Raw genomic sequence first — 15,803 nt, forward strand, 5'->3', positions numbered from 1 at the left:
TGTGTGTCCAGGGATTCCACAGCCCAGGATCTGTGTCCAGGAAATTCTCTACCACCACCATGCTAAAGTAGTTACATCCAGACCACAAAAAAAAAAAAAAAAAGCCGCTATGGTAATACCAGCATGAGCTTCCAGCTGAACAACAAGCTGGGCTATTTCCCCTGACAGCCAAACCCCTCGGAGGCTTTTCCCGGTAGGATTTTCCAGGGCTGCAGCTCCGGCCCTGCCTTCCTGCGGCTCCTCCCAGGAAGTCGCAGCCGCCGATGAAGCTTCGGGGCCGGGCAGAAGCGGGGATGTGTGCCCGGGCAGCCTGGGCGGCTGTGCCAGCCTGTGCAGCCTAAAGCAGCTCAGCCCAGCTCCATGTAAGTTGGATTTGTCCCCGCTGTCCCTCCGGCAGCTGCTTTGTCCCCAGTGTCAGCTCCAGCTGTCCTCCCGGGGCAGATCCAGGGACAACCGTGTCCCCAAAGCTCCCCTGCTCCTGCTGTCCTCCCGGGGCACATCCAGGGACAGCCGTGTCCCCAAAGCCTCCCTGGTGCACCCCCGAGCTGCCCAGGGGGAATTTGAGGAGCCCCGGGATGCAGGGTAGCGACTCGCGGGCTGGAGCTGGTGAGTGACCAGTCCCCGAGGTGACCTTCGGGTTGTCACCTCCAAAATCCTCTGCTCCAGTGTCCAGTGTCCCTGCCAGAGTGAGCTGCTCCCTGGTGCTGCTCCCCAGCCCTGTGGTTTGCTGCCCTCTGATAAAACCTTTTTTGATTCTGTCCCCTGCAGGGTAGGTCCCCTCATTCCAGGACTCCTTTGCTTCGCACCCCAAAACAGTGTGCCCCCCACATCTCAGTGTCATGCAAGCACAAGGTGAGATTTCATAGCCATGGCTTCCCATTTTTCCATAAATTGTGCTATTTTTTCACACTTGGCAAACAGATGTGAAACCCCACTGGTCTCGGCTGGCAGCTGCTTTGCACTTTTTTTAGAAATAAAAAATGCAGAACACTGGGGATTCAGATCCTGCTATTGAGAGCTTACCTGTGGGCTGGTCAGCTTGAAACCTGTTTTAATTAATTTTTTGGCAGATGGCTAAATTAATGCATGGCTGGTTATAATAAAGGTGCATGTGTCCTCCAGCCTTGTTGCTTTTTTCTCAAGTACCTAAAAAAACATTATTTTAGTTTAAATACTGCATGTTTAAGTAATGCTGTTGAATAGTAGAAGGAACCTGAGGTGAAGGAACAAGCTGTGTTTTAGACACAGAAATCAATTTGTTTGGGGCCCTTGAAGGTAAGATAATCACCAAAATAATTTTAGAGATAGAAGGTGGCATCCTGTTAATTTGAATAAAACTTGTGACTAAATCAGAGCTCCAGCAGCTGAGAGGCCAAAGATTCTCTGTATGGGCCAGGAAGGTGAAGATGCTGCAGAGGAGGAAGGGCAGAGGCAAGAGTTACCTGGGCTCAGTGACACTGGGTGGGGGGCTGATGCTGAGTACCAAATTCCCAGAGGATGCTCTCCCTGGTGTCCATACCACTCCCATGGGTGCAAAGTGTGGGAAGCCTGGGTTGGGAGAGAGGGGGCAGAAGTCATGGTTGCCTTTGTGATCCTGATTCTGTGTGTCATGGGCACAAAGTACAGCCCCAGCACTGTGGGACATTGCAGTGACAACACACAAAGCAGCTTGTTTTGCCTTTTCCTCTCTGTGGCCTGTGCTTTGGGTCTGCCCCATCCCAGGTTTGCTTGAACCCTGTGGAGCAGCTCTGAGGCCCCTCCTTTGTCTGTGGAATTGCAGGTCTGTGCCTGGAGGAGTGAGGCAGCAGGAGCTGTGGCATGCTCAGGAGAGCGGGACCGTCCCTGCGTCACCTCTGGCTGGAGAGGAACAGCAGTGCTGGACATAGCTCCTGCCCCAGACAGGTATGGAATGCCCAGGGGGACTGTTCCTGGCTGGAGAGGAACAGCAGTGCTGGACATAGCTCCTGCCCCAGACAGGTATGGAATGCCCAGGGGGACTGTTCCTGGCTGGAGAGGAACAGCAGTGCTGGACATAGCTCCTGCCCCAGACAGGTATGGAATGCCCAGGGGGACTGTTCCTGGCTGGCAGCCTGCCCAGGGCAGCTCACCTTGGCAGCAGGAGCAGACATCATGTCAGGAACAGCCACTTTGGTGCAACTTCCTCTGTACCTGCTTATTTCCAGGGAGCTTTTTTAAAGATCTTCATAAAGGAAGGGAATATCCTTCATAGAGGAGGCTCCTTGTTTGTGGGGTTGCTTCATCTGATTGTCTCTACTTGAGCCTTTTGGCTTGTAAAGTACTTGGAAAATATCAGCATCCACTCAGAGATCCAAACATGCAGAGCAAGGCAGACACAGCAGAGTCAGTGGTGGAAGTTCATGAATGCCAGCTCTTCTGCATTGGCACTCAGCTCTCCTGTGTGGCACCCTGACAAACTGACCTTCTGTCTGGGGACCACAACAGGCTGAAACAGATTTGAGGGCTGCATGATCCTGAGCCTGTGTTGCTCTCCATGGCAGCATCACACACATCTGGGGATAGGATGGGGTGGAGGGGACATCTGACAAAAAAGTATTTGTTATTTCTTTTCCTGAAGCAGACAAGGCCTTTCCTCAGAACTGGGAATTTCAAGGCTTAAGGCACCTTCTTCCCACTGATCCCCATCATACTTGGTCATCTGTTAAATTCTCTGACCTGTAGTAGCCCCACCTTGCAAGAACAGCAGTGGAGCTGTTAATATTTTACATCCAGCTATCTTTTACTTCCCAAGCCATAAATCCTTCTGCTCCCACCCAAATCAGTTCAGGCACTGGGTCTTGTGACTATAACAGCCACGAGCTTGTGCAGAAAGAGCAAAGCTGAGGGAGAGGAGAGGAGAGGAGAGGAGAGGAGAGGAGAGGAGAGGAGAGGAGAGGAGAGGAGAGGAGAGGAGAGGAGAGGAGAGGAGAGGAGAGGAGAGGAGAGGAGAGGAGAGGAGAGGAGAGGAGAGGAGAGGAGAGGAGAGGAGAGGAGAGGAGAGGAGAGGAGAGGAGAGGAGAGGAGAGGAGAGGAGAGGAGAGGAGAGGAGAGGAGAGGAGGAGGAGAGGAGAGGAGAGGAGAGGAGAGGAGAGGGCTGCCCTGGAGCCAGTGACTTCTGCTTGCCATTGGCTGCTTGCCTGGCACCAGGGTGGAGCAGAGTCCACCTGGTGCCCTCTGAAACACAGGGCTCCTTGGCAGGGTGTTTGCAGAGACCTCTGGTAAGGGCTGAAGCTGTATAAAAATCTAAGGACCTCAGCACAAAATATCCTTGGAGCACTACCCAAATTCTGGTGCAGTGCTGTGGGAACAGCAGAGGGGAGTAGGTAAGTCCTGCTGCAGCTGAGTGCTGGGAGGGGGCTGACCTGGTATCCCCCCCCCACCATCCTGCCATGGAGAGCACAGACCCCTGCACATCCCAGCTCTGCATCTCACCTCAGCTGCTTTCACATGCCTTCCTTGTTCCAGTTCAAATATTTTCATTTGCTGTGGTGACAATGGTTTCCTTCACTCATTGCTTCAGGGCTGCCCTCCTCGTGCCCCCACACTGGCTCTTTCTGGTGCACTGAGCATCATTTGTCTTCAGTTTCCAGCCCCTTCCCTGTCTGGGTACCTTTTCCCTGCACTGCTGAGTTATTAAATTCTGTCTCTGATGCTTTTCATCATCCTTGTGATGAATTCCCCATAAAGCACATCCAACTTCCTCCCACTGTGCTTATCCAGCTGGAAGGAGGGTTTTGCTTTCAGTGTTTCCTGCTGTCTTTCTTTCCACTCCCCTGAACCATGATGTACATGGAAATTGCAAGCCAGTCACAGCATGGTACCTCAGTGTCTCTTACATCACACTGACCTCTGTGCTCTGCTCTCTCTTGCCTGTACCTAGTTACTGCTTGGGTTTGACATCATTAACTTTAAATAGAAAACTCTGCACATTTTTTATGGGATCTAGAGCAAGCCCCCTTACCAAGTACTTCATCAGGACAGAAGAGTATTTACTTCTGCTACTTCAGAGAGCAGCATGGAATAAAATAGTTTGCTCTTCTAGGAAAAGGGGGTATTTCATGGCTTGTAGAGTAAGATGGAGAGGTCATGGAAGGCAAAAGCCTGAGGTCCAGGGTCCTTGGCCTGGCTGTCACAGCCTGGCTGAGCTTGACCCCATGACTAATCCCAACAGGTAATGAGGTTTAAGGCATTGCCACTTCCCCAGTGAGTGTAGGAAAGCTTCTCTTGTTCATCTATTTTCCCAAATCTTGTTGAAACTTGTAAGTGAAAGCAGAAACCATTGCAACAGTATTACAGCTCCAAGGTCAGTCAGGGAGCCCATGAAGCAATACTAAAGGGCACACCTTCTGTTGGGAAAAAAACCTCTGGGGAGGCCATAGCCACTTTGTGGCTTCATTTAAAAGCTTCAAACTCACTTTCTTTCTCACTCTCTGCAGGCAAAAATGTCAAAGCAAGTGCAAGCTCGGAGGCTGGAGGGAATAGATAAAAATATCTGGTAAGTTAAAAGAATATCTGGTTTACCCAGGTGGTAAATGTGGTTTTAGGTATCCTAAAAACAGATTGAAACCACAGTATCCACACAACATGGAGCAGAAGTTTCCCTCAACTGCTTTGCATGTATTCAGGAAGCACATCAGAGCAAGTTTGTCCCAGAAGACTTTACTGTGAGTCAGTTGTGTACCTGCAGCTCTCACTTGATGATGTATCAAGTGTTTTGCACCACTGAGCAGGCAGAAGCATTGCCCTCCCTCTGACCCATGCACTCAAATGATCCCAGTGGCATCCAAATCTGAGCCAAGTGTTTGCTGCACACTGGCTGGGTGTGCAAGGTCAGAGGCAGGTGAAGGGCTGCTGCAAATGCCATTCCCATCCTGCCAGGCACAATATGACACTGGGAAATTGCATGCTGGAAGAAGAGATTTAAATGGTCTTTCCCCTGGGTTGAAGCTACAAACTGCCAGTGAGCTGACCTGTTTGATTGGAGATGAGCAGTGACCACCTTGCCTTCTGCAGAGGCCTTCACAGTGTCTAGTTTGCTAAATTTTGCAGAGCTGAAAACCTTCAAATTCCCTCTTGCTCAGTCCAGTGTGATCAGAAACACCACAGGCTTTCAGCTGTGACCACACACTGGCACAGGAGCTATTTCTTGGGAGAATAAATTAAAATCATTCCCCCAGTGCAATAGTTCATCATCCTTGGTTTAATTGCAACAGGTCTGAAATGACCTGTGCTTGGTCCTTGGTCCTGTTTGCAGCAGGGACACCAACCCCACTGCCTTCCAAAGGGATGCACACTGCTCAGACCCTCTGAAAGTGCTTTTGTTTCCCTTCTCTCCAGGGTGGAATTTGTAAAACTGGCTACTACCTACTCCAAGGTGAACCTGGGCCAGGGCTTCCCTGACTTCCCTGCACCAGACTTTCTGACAGAGGCACTGAGGAGAGCCCTCGGCGGGGGGAACCACATGCTGCACCAGTACACCCGTGCCTTCGTGCGTGGACAGACCTCCCTCCCCAGCACCACCCTTCCCTCCCTCCCTCCCTCCCTCCCTCCCTCCCTCCCTCCCTCCCTCCCTCCCTCCCTCCCTCCCTCCCTCCCTCCCTCCCTCCCCACCAGCCCTGGCTGCTTCAGAGCTCAGAAGAAACAGGAAAAAACATGAGGCAAATCACACATCCAGCCTCGACCACTGTTCCCAGTACCTCCCTGCTTTACTGGGATGTTGGAAGCAGCCAGGCTGGAAGATCTCACAGGGCTCTTGGCTTCCCAGTCCTCTTCCAAGGGTTCACCCTTGGTTTAGGAGTCTTCTGCAACCCAATTCCCACCCTTCTCTCACCCCACAGGGCCACCCACCTCTGGTGAAGGTCCTAGCCCAATTCTTCGAGAAGCTGCTTGGACGAGACCTGGATCCTATGACCAATGTGATGGTGACTGTGGGGGCATACCAGGCTCTGTTCTGCTGCTTCCAGGCTTTAGTGGATGAAGGTGATGAGGTAACCCAAGATTAGGGCTTGTTGCACTGGCAGCCTTCCCCCAGGGGGACCTGCAGGCTGATTTTCATTGTCCTTTTCCAAAGCAAAACCAGTTTTATCCCCATTCTGCAGTACTTGAGCTTTCAAAGGAAGAAATTATCTGCTGCAGGGCACTGCCTTATTTCTGCATAAAGCAAAATAACCTTTTTGTTTGTGAGTGGTGGTGTCCTTCCTGACATTCCCCACAGCCAGTGCAAGTTCTCCATTATAGTAATTAAGAGATTAAGATGTCCTGTCCCTCCCATTGCTCTCTGCACTCTGCAGGGAAGATCTGAGCAGGACCAGGAGGATGCTGACATGTCCTTTTCTTCCAGGTGATAATCATTGAACCCTTCTTCGACTGCTATGAGCCCATGGTGAAAATGGCTGGTGGGACACCTGTGTTTGTCCCTCTGAGACCGGTGAGTGGGTGGAGAAGGGAAGAGTCACAGCAGGCAGCAAAGAGGTGAGTGAGAAACAAAGTGCAGAGGTAGCAAAGCAAACCAAGGTTCCTGTGTTCTCTCTAGAATCCTCCAAAAGATGGAAAATTGATGTCTAGTGCAGACTGGCAGCTGGACCCAGCTGAACTGGCTTCTAAATTCAGTGAACGGACTAAAGCCATCGTCCTGAACTCACCCAACAACCCTCTGGGCAAGGTAACCCTGCTGGCCATGCTGGGCCCTGGAAGCTGCTGGTGCTGCAGCCACACTTGCAGTGCAGCAGTGACTCACCCTGCCTTGCACACAAGGGCAGTGGGTGTTGTGGGGGCACCACATGCTGTGCTCAGTCTCCTGGTGTTTTTGAGCCTTGTCTTTGGTGCCAGCAGTGCTTTTGCCCTGTTAGACTCTGCAGGCAGCTCCTGCCCCCCCCGGCATGGGAGATGGTGCCAGGAGGATACACAGAACCTTCAGAAATGCTCCTGCTGCATCTCTGCTGCACTCTGTGCCTGCTGCAGGTGTTCAGCCGGGAGGAGCTGGGGCTGATCGCAGAGCTGTGTGTGAAGCACGACGTGCTGTGCATCAGCGACGAGGTGTACGAGTGGCTGGTCTACGACGGGAAGCAGCACATCCGCATCGGTACGGGGCGGGGCGGGGCGGGGCGGGGCGGGGCGGGGCAGGGAACGGGCGTTGCACCGGCGGCCCCCGGAGCCCCAGAGCTGTACTAGGCTGAATTCCCCACTGGAGGTGTTTTGCTGCACTTCAGTCTCAGCCTCTAAACCAGGTGCTAAACAGAAGCTCTAACTTCAGAGCCAGTCAGAGGGGAGATCTAGAACAAAAAGCCCCTTGGCTCCAACAAAACTGGTTTTTGTCCCATACTGTGTAAAGCCACAGTTTTCTGAGTCTCTAGTTTCAGGAAATCCATTTCAACACGATTTCAGCCTGTTCTTCCAGCTGGAATAAAATGCCATCACCTTGATGCAGGGTGATGGTGCTTGGCATCTCCAAGAGCCCTGGGGCTGGGTCCATGCTTGTGAAAATGCTTAATTGAAAGGAGATGCTCTTGAGAAACCTGGCTGCCTGCTGGGGATGTGCTCTGAGGCTCACCCAGGTGAAAGATGTGCTGTGATCACACAAGTTCACCATGGATTATGGTGGACAGAGAGGTCCCAGGTGCCATTAATGCAGCCCAGAAAGGAGCATGCTGAGCTCTGCCATTGGGGTTTCTCTCCTTTCATTGCCAGCCAGCTTGCAGGGGATGTGGGACCGCACAGTGATCATCGGGAGTGCTGGGAAGACCTTCAGTGCCACTGGATGGAAGGTGAATATCCCATGTGGCACCTCATTGTGTCCCTGTCCCATTGCTGTAACACTGCACTGGGGATGCTGCAGCCACACTCAGCTTTGAGAGTCAGGGTCTGAAAGTAAAGTTCTGTCTAGAAAAAACAATGAAACCAGCACAGGCACAGAAAGGGGAGCCTGAGCAGGTACCCTGAGACTCACCATCTTCCCCCTCCTCTCCTGGCTGCAGGTGGGCTGGGTTGTGGGACCCGACAGGCTGCTGCAGCACCTCCGTACTGTGCACCAGAACTCAGTGTACCACTGTGCCACAGTTGCCCAGGTAAGGCAGCTCCCTGCAACTGGGTCTGCAATTCCCAAACCCTCAGAGCAGGGTAGATGGTCCTCTTGCCCACAGCTGACCTGAAAGGCATACACAGATGATTTGTAGTGCCCTGGAGATGCTCCTTCTCCCCCTCCAGCCTGCCTGGGGTGTATTCCATATCTTGCATTGACAAATCTAAGGGGCAGTTCAGAGGGGCTGGAAGCAGAGAGCTCCCTAATCACCTGTGAATTGCAGGAACTTCAGTTCCTAAGAAAGCCCTGACCATCTTCCCACTGGGCACTGGCTCCTCTCTCCTTACAGGAGGCCGTGGCTCAGGGTTTCCAGAGGGAGCTCACACTCTATGGAAAACCAGAGAGTTACTTCGTCCAGCTGCCCAAGGAGCTGCAGCAAAAGAGAGACTGGCTGGTTCAGAGCCTGGATGAGGTGGGGATGAAGCCCATCATCCCCGAGGGCACCTACTTCCTGGTGGCAGACATCTCCCAGTTCAGTGAGTCACCTGCAGTCCTGCCCAGGTGGGCTGGGTGTGGGGGGTGGTGCTGCTGGCAGGGACAGGAACCTGCATAAACCACCATCAAAGCAGGGAGACACTGCATGTTCCCCATCCAAGCTGCAAGGCTTGGGGCTCAGCTGAGGCACCTGGCAGCTGCCCCAGCCTCTGTCCTGCTGTGCTTCTCCTGCAGAATCTGATGTTCCTGATGTCCCCAACTCAGATGAGCCCTATGACTACAGATTTACAAAGTGGATGGTCAAGAACAAGGTAAATGAGTCTGGCCCTTTCTGCTGCCTTTGCTTTGGGTGGGTTTGTGCCCACCCAGGCTCATGGCTGGGAGGCCTGGCTTCCACCCACACTGGGGCACAGCAGGCTGCAGGCCAGCCCCAGAGCAGGAACCTCAACTCCACGTGCTTCCTCTTGCCAGGGGCTTGCTGCCATCCCACTCTCTGCTTTCTACAGCGAGGCCCACAAGAACAACTACACCAATTTCATCCGGTTCTGCTTTGCAAAGGTGAGATATGTGACAGCACTAAGGAAGGCAAGGTTGGGACTAATAATCAGGGCTGGTTTAATGAGAGAAATGCAGGATTGGAGCCCCACCATTGCATCCCAGCTGCAGCAACCACTTCTGCAGACACATGAGCTGAGCTGGGGACAGCAGATGTGCCAGGACCATCCTAAACCTTGTCCCATCAGCATCCTACATTTCTTGGCCAAGGAAGGGACTCTCTAGGTGCCCCTTTAGCTGCTCAATGACTGTGCCTGTCTCATACTGAACCTGCAATGCTCCAGAATGAGAACAGGATTTTTGTATCAACAATGGTTGCAGTGAAGGGGAATTGGATTTGCCTGGGAGCCACTGACCAAACCTGTGGTATTTTTTAGGAGGAAGCTACACTGAAGGCAGCAAATGAGATATTGAAAAAATGGAAACAGGAAAAAAAACAGCTCCTGAATACACTGAGAGAGAACCAGGCTCCCCTTGGTCCTCATCTGCCCTGACTGCTCTTCTTCACTTGTCTACAAACTTTGATATAATCTTACTTCAATGCTTTCAATAACATTTTCTGTCAGACAAATGGTTAAATTTTCCAGGCCCAGGACCTGGGGGACATTTTCAGTCACTGTGAAATGATTTCAAGAAGTGAGACTTTGTGTGCACTGACAGTATTTGACATTTTTTACATGTAAAAACTTTGCTAATTGCTTCTGGGATGCATCCAGCAGCACACAAGGTGAGGATGGCTCCTGGGATCTGTCTCACCACCAAATTCTGAGAAGGTCTTTCAGGACCTACCTTTAAGGCCATGTTGGGGGGGTTGATGTGGCTTATCTTGCTCCACATCCCCACTCAGGGCAGCATTCCCACAGGACTAGCCAGTATCACCAGCCATCAGTAAGGTGACTCCCATGATCCTGACAATGACAAAGTGAAATGACATTTCCCATCATAAACTGTTTTCCCAGTATTTTTTTTTTTCTGTGCATCTCTGGGGAAGATAACCACACAATTGGTTATTTGAGGGAAGGAGGCCTGTTCCTTAGGAAACAGGCTTTTACCAATAGCCTGGCTATTGTCAAACCTTCCAAATTACTCCTGGCACTTTTGTCAGGGCTTGGCAATATTGCCAGGCTGCAGAGCACAACCTTTTCTGGGCTTTGACAAGTGCATACAGTGGCAGGAGAGACTGGACATCATGGCCTTGGCTGCTCCTACTGCTGGTGGCCACCACAGTCTCCTACCCAGAGAGCTGGTGGGGTAACATGAGCAATTCTGGAGAGGTAATTCTTGCATCAGCATCGATTTCAGCCTGGGTGAGAGTGTAAAACCTCAACCACGCAGGAGATGTGTGCAACAGACTGTGCAATGAGTGTTTGTAGCAGTTAAATTATTAAAGTGGAATTACTGCAATCATGGAAGAGTAAATGTCTCTGTAATGACTGCAGGGCTGATGGAGCTGGCCTTGAGAGCTGTCGTTTGGCTGGTGGGGAGAGCTCAGTAGTTTTTCCAGATTGGGCTGCAGCTGTGATACCAATGGCGCTGGAGGCAGAGCTGGAAGGAGGGCGAGAGGGAAGGAGGCAAAAAGCCACCTGCCTCTCCTGGTGGCTCATCTCACCCTGCTCAGCTGGGTGGGTCAGGGCCTTTTGCATCCACGTATGTGCCAAACACGGTGAGAAAATCAGCAACCACCAAAACAGAGAAAGAACCGTGCAATTAGATTGTTAACATGAAGATTAATTGCAACACCCCCACATGCGTGGGCTCTTATCTAGGCCATGACACAGCCTGCAAAGGGCAGGGTGCATCTACCTATCGTCCAGAACGCATGCAGGGCTTGTGCAAACACGTGTACTCACGTTTTACACACGTACACTCTCCACACACACATAAATCCATACCCACCCCACATGGGAATTGTGATCTTCCTCGGCGCCCCGCAGTCCGCCCAGGTCACCCATCCTCCCGCGGAACGCGACCGACCCTGCTTAGCTCCGCTGCCGCGCGGGCCGGTTAAACACCGCCCACATGACCCTGGGCTCCTCCCCTCAGGGGCGGGGCCTGCGCAATCCGGCCAATCAGCAGCGCGGGGCGCGGCCGGCAGCGCGGGGAAGATGGCGGATACCGGCAGCAGCGTGGGGAAGCGGCCTAAGAGTTCGCAGGTGGGCTGGGGGCCCTGGGTTCAGCCCGCGACCCTGAGGGGAGCCCGGGCCGTGCCCCGGGCCCGGCGCTGAGGGGAGCCCCGCGGTAACGCGTGCTGTGCCCCGCAGGTTGAGGACAGGAAGGTGGACTGGCGGCGCTGGAAGGAGGAGAGTAAGGAAAGCCGGGCACACGCGGGGGCTGGGGCCGCTCGGAGCGGACACGGCGCGATGTTTAACATCAATGCTGTTCTCCGTCCCAGGGAAAGCCGAGAAGAAGAAATGGAAGGAACTGAAGCTGCTGAAGAAACTGGAGAAACAACGGATGCGAGAGCTGGAAGAACAACAAACCCAGACGCAGGAGGAACAGAGGGAAGACAGAGGTGATGCCGCTGTGACCCGGTGGGGAGACCTGGGTGGAAAGTGGGAGAAAAGCTGGCTGGTTTCGGCAGTCAGTGTTACCTATCGATAGCAAAGGTGTTACTTCATAGATCCCACGTGCATCAGTCCACGTGCCCAAACACGCACGAACACTGTGCAGCAACCACTGCACCAGAGATCTTTCTTAAGATAAAACCCGTGTTTAAATCTAAGAAACAGAGCAGCCCTTTCCCCCACAAGCGCAGCTGCAGCAGCAATGCGCTGCTGCCGCTGAGCTGCCCGGCCGTGTCTCTGCCCGCAGGCCGGCAGCACACGCTGAGCGTGGCCCTGCCCGGCTCCATCCTCAACAACGCGCAGTCGCTGGAGCTGCGCACGTACCTGGCGGGACAGATCGGCCGCGCCTGCGCCATCTTCTGCGTGGATGAGATCGTGGTGTTCGACGAGCAGGGGGAGGACGTGAGGTGAGGCAAAGGCTGAAGGAGAGCGTGCTTAGATTAGATTTTAGGATGGAATTCTTTTCCTGGGATGGTGGTGAGGCCCTGGCACAGCTTTCCCAGAGAAGTGTCCAAGGCCAGGTTGGACAGGGCTTGGAGCAACCTGGGATAGTGGAAAGATGTCCCTGTCCATGATAGGAGGTGGAACAAGATGATTGTTTAAACTCCCTTCCAATCCAGGCCATTCTGTGATTCTCTGAAGGAAGAGCCCTCTTGTTCTGCACAGTATTCCCTCTCAGCTTTCTCTTCCTTCACTCTTTGATTTAGCTAAGGCCAAGAAGGAACTGCATGTACCTCTCCCCAGTGCCAGGATTACAGGGACCACTACACCCCAGGGAAAAAGATGTTGGGTGAACTGCCCTGGCAGCTCAGATCATTTATCCCAGCATGGGGTTGACAAAGCAACAGGAGGCCAAGTTCTCCTGCACCCTTAAACCTTGCTGTGGAGGGACAGGACAGGACATGGCCTGTATCCTTAGAGAAGATGCTTTGCTATCCTTCAGTTTTTCACTTGGACCTGTACATGAGTTAACTGGCCAAGCCATGCAGTCCTGGAGCATCCAGCTTAGTAGCATCCAACTGCCATGTCATTAATACATAACAATCAAAAAACAAAACTGAGGAAGATACTTTGATTATTGAGAGAGTTCCAAGGATGATTTGTTAACAGACTGCCTCTGGAGAAGCTCTTTACAAAGGTTAGAAGGGAGGGAATGTGCTGCTACTGTCAGATTAAGAAGCAAGGCTTGGTCTTCTGGAGACCTGACCAATCTCATCCCAAGTTAACAAGCTGCTTGCTTTCACTTTCAGGACTGTGGAAGGGGATTTTGAAGGAATTGGGAGGAAAGGCAAGGCTTGTGTGCAGCTGGCTCGGATCCTGCAGTACTTGGAGTGCCCTCAGTAAGTTTGCTTTTCTCTATACTCAGCTCCTTTGAGTCAGAACAGGGCTAGAATTGAGATACAGATTCCATAAAAATTCCTTTTCACATTTCTCTGATGACAGGTACTTGAGGAAATCCTTTTTTCCAAAACACGAGGATCTGCAGTTTGCAGGTAAGATGGAGTTGTCTCCCTCCTTCCTGAGCTCTGGCTCATTGTGTGTGGGACAGCCAGAACATATCCCCACTTCAGTGCTGGACCTGAGAGGGGAGGAGCAGGGGAACACCTGCACCTACAGCTGTGTTTTCCTCCCTCTTTGCTCTGTGTTCTAGGGCTGCTCAACCCCCTGGACAGCCCCCACCACATGCGGGTGGATGAGGACTCGGAGTACCGGGAGGGAATCGTGCTGGACCGGCCAGCAAAGCCAGGCAAAGGCTCTTTAGTTAACTGTGGGATGAGGAAGGTGTGTCTCTTACCCACAGATGCCAAAGCAACTTCCCTGGTCTCTCTGGCAGATTTGAAGCAGGCAGGGTGGGCACTGCTGGGTTTGTGAAGGCTGTCAGGGGGTTTAAGGCTGTTGCTGATTGATGACCAAGCCCCTGAGCCACACACACAGCTCCTCCTTCCAGCTCCAGGCCAGAGCAGACCCCCACTTCCTCAAAGGATTCCCTTCCTTCCCCACCTTGCCCAGTCCTTCCCATGTCTGGTGCTGATGGTGGCTGTCACTGCAGGAGGTGAGGATTGACAAACAGCTGAACCCTGGTCTGCGAGTCACGGTGCGCCTGCAGAAGCCCCAGAACCCAGGTAATCCATGGCTCCAGTAGCATTTGTAAACTTACAGGAGCTGCTGCTTCCATTTGACAGGTTTGAAGGCACCCAAGAGTTCTGTGTGTTTCCTTCACTCCATACACAAATTTAATAACACCCTTACCATACCTTCCTGAATAACTGGAAAGAACTGTTTTCCAGGGAAAACTGCTGGCTGTGGCTGGCCAGATCTCACCAGATCACAGGGCTGTTAATCCTCTTTGCTCTCTTTCAGAAGGCAAAGTGAGGAAAGGCACCGTGGTGTCCTCGCAGCACCCCCGGGAAGTCTCAGGCTTGTACTGGGGTTACAGTGTCCGCCTGGCCTCCTGCTTGAGTGAGTGTGCAGATTCTCTGCCTCTGGGCTTCCACACTAGTCTCAGGACTACTGGCTGCACACATCTCTTTCCTAGAAATCTCCTTGTCTGAAGGCCAGCTGACACATGCAGCCAGTAGCCGTGTGGCAGGCAAATTTTAGGGCTGAAAAGAGGCATGAACCACTCCAGTTACCCTCCAAGACTCTGCCCTGTAACCTCCAAATGGCTGCAAAACAGCAAGAGATGAATTGGTGCCCTTTTCTATTTCCATGATAACTGCATCCCATTCATTTACATCAGAGCCAGCAGTGGAATTTGAGTTAAAGAGCCCTGGAAAATTCTTTTCATATCTTCTTGTTGATTTGACCTTTTAGGAAGGCTGTAAGCTGTTAGGGGTGGTTCCTGGCACCTGTCTTCAGCTTTGAGGAAAAGTATGGGGGAGACTCTTGCAGCAAGGAAAAATTACGTGGGAAAGAGGAGTCATTCTATCTCCAGATGCAGTTTTGGCACTGAAAGCAACTCTTGCTGCCACAACTCAACCAGGGAGTGTTTTAGCCTGTCCAGAAGGCACATGGGTGAGGACAGGGCAGCAGTAACCCCAAACTCTCTTTTCCAGGTGCTGTCTTTTCAGAGTGCCCATTCAAGGAAGGCTATGATCTCTCTATTGGGACCTCAGAGAGGGGCAGCTCTGTGGACGAGGTCACTCTGCCCTCCTTCAGGTTTGTGTCCTGCCTGCTTGGCCCCACTCAGAGCTCCCAGTGAGGCTGGTGCAGGCAACAGAGCAGGGGAAATACCCCAGAACAAGGCTAATCCTGTTTCTCTGGGTTGGTAGCAGGGACTGTCACATTGGCCAGGGGCTGTGGGGCTTTGGTGGGGAGGCAGCTGCAGTTGGTACCATCAGCAGCAGACACAGCTCCCTGCTTCAGCAGCACAGACAGACACACACCTAGACAGTCTGTCTCTCACCCTGACCTTGTGCTCTCCCCAGGCATGCCCTTGTGGTATTTGGAGGCCTTGAAGGCTTGGAAGCTGGGGTTGATGTGGACCCAAACCTGGAGGTCACCGACCCAAGTGTCTTGTTTAACTTCTACGTGAACACGTGTCCCAGCCAGGGCAGCAGAACCATCCGGACTGAGGTAGGGCTGCTGGCCCTGGCTGTGCCCAGAGCACTGCTGGCTCTGCCTGTGGCACTGACACACAGGGCCCAGCTGTGCTCTGACTGGCCTGGCTCTGCTGCAGGAAGCACTGCTGATCTCCCTGTCTGCGCTGAGACCACACCTTGAGGAGGCTGTGGAGACACCCAGAGACAGCTGAGGAAAGGAAACCACTGACCTTGCCCTTGGGGAGGCAGCTCTTCAAATGTGGGGTGCTGGGCAAGTCACTCCAGGAGCCTGGACCAAGGCACAGTGACTGGAGCTGGCAGCACCAGGCATTCACTGCTGCTGGGAGCAGCAAGTCTGTGCCCTCCTGCCTGCATGGTCCAGCCAAGGGCTGGTTGCTGCTTCCCAGCAGCTGGCACAAGCCTGGCAGCAGGCTTGGTCTCAGCAACTCAGACATCTAGGTGGGAATAAAGCAGTATGGAACCTCAGTTGCTGTGAAATCAGGTGTGTCTTGGTGTAGGCACACTCAGTGCCTCTGGAGTAATGTGGCCTTCAGACTGAAATGAAGTCAGAATTTGCCAAGAAGCTGTTCCTGCCTCAGCCTTCAAGGCTTC

At 52.7% G+C, this 15,803-nt stretch overlaps 2 protein-coding genes across 3 annotated transcripts in view; both read left to right on the plus strand.

Annotated features, from left to right (window-relative positions):
• Nucleotides 1-15,803, plus strand: part of DOLK (dolichol kinase) — a 113,388-nt gene that overhangs the window by 36,551 nt on the left and 61,034 nt on the right. The window lies entirely within an intron of this gene.
• On the plus strand, nt 219-15,765 carry SPOUT1 (SPOUT domain containing methyltransferase 1). 2 transcript variants are annotated; one of them, XM_079323966.1, is made up of 24 exons: nt 219-362; nt 1,781-1,902; nt 4,455-4,513; nt 5,356-5,506; nt 5,856-6,005; nt 6,359-6,445; nt 6,551-6,679; nt 6,979-7,099; nt 7,705-7,781; nt 7,992-8,081; nt 8,385-8,571; nt 8,765-8,841; nt 9,002-9,088; nt 11,347-11,389; nt 11,478-11,597; nt 11,897-12,056; nt 12,900-12,989; nt 13,093-13,142; nt 13,301-13,431; nt 13,700-13,772; nt 14,011-14,109; nt 14,706-14,808; nt 15,078-15,225; nt 15,329-15,744. In XM_079323966.1, exons 2-24 carry the CDS (start codon nt 1,819-1,821, stop codon nt 15,401-15,403), a joined length of 2,391 nt encoding a protein of 796 aa, XP_079180092.1. In that variant the 5' UTR covers nt 219-362; nt 1,781-1,818; the 3' UTR covers nt 15,404-15,744. The 2 variants fall into 2 exon arrangements, with proteins under 2 accessions (XP_079180092.1, XP_079180093.1); XM_079323967.1 differs by lacking the exons at nt 219-362; nt 1,781-1,902; nt 4,455-4,513; ... (8 more) ...; nt 8,765-8,841; nt 9,002-9,088 and adding an exon at nt 11,131-11,238 and having other exon boundaries at nt 15,329-15,765.

This window comes from Erithacus rubecula, assembly GCF_903797595.1.
Source record: "Erithacus rubecula genome assembly, chromosome: 21".
Taxonomy (NCBI): domain Eukaryota; kingdom Metazoa; phylum Chordata; class Aves; order Passeriformes; family Muscicapidae; genus Erithacus; species Erithacus rubecula.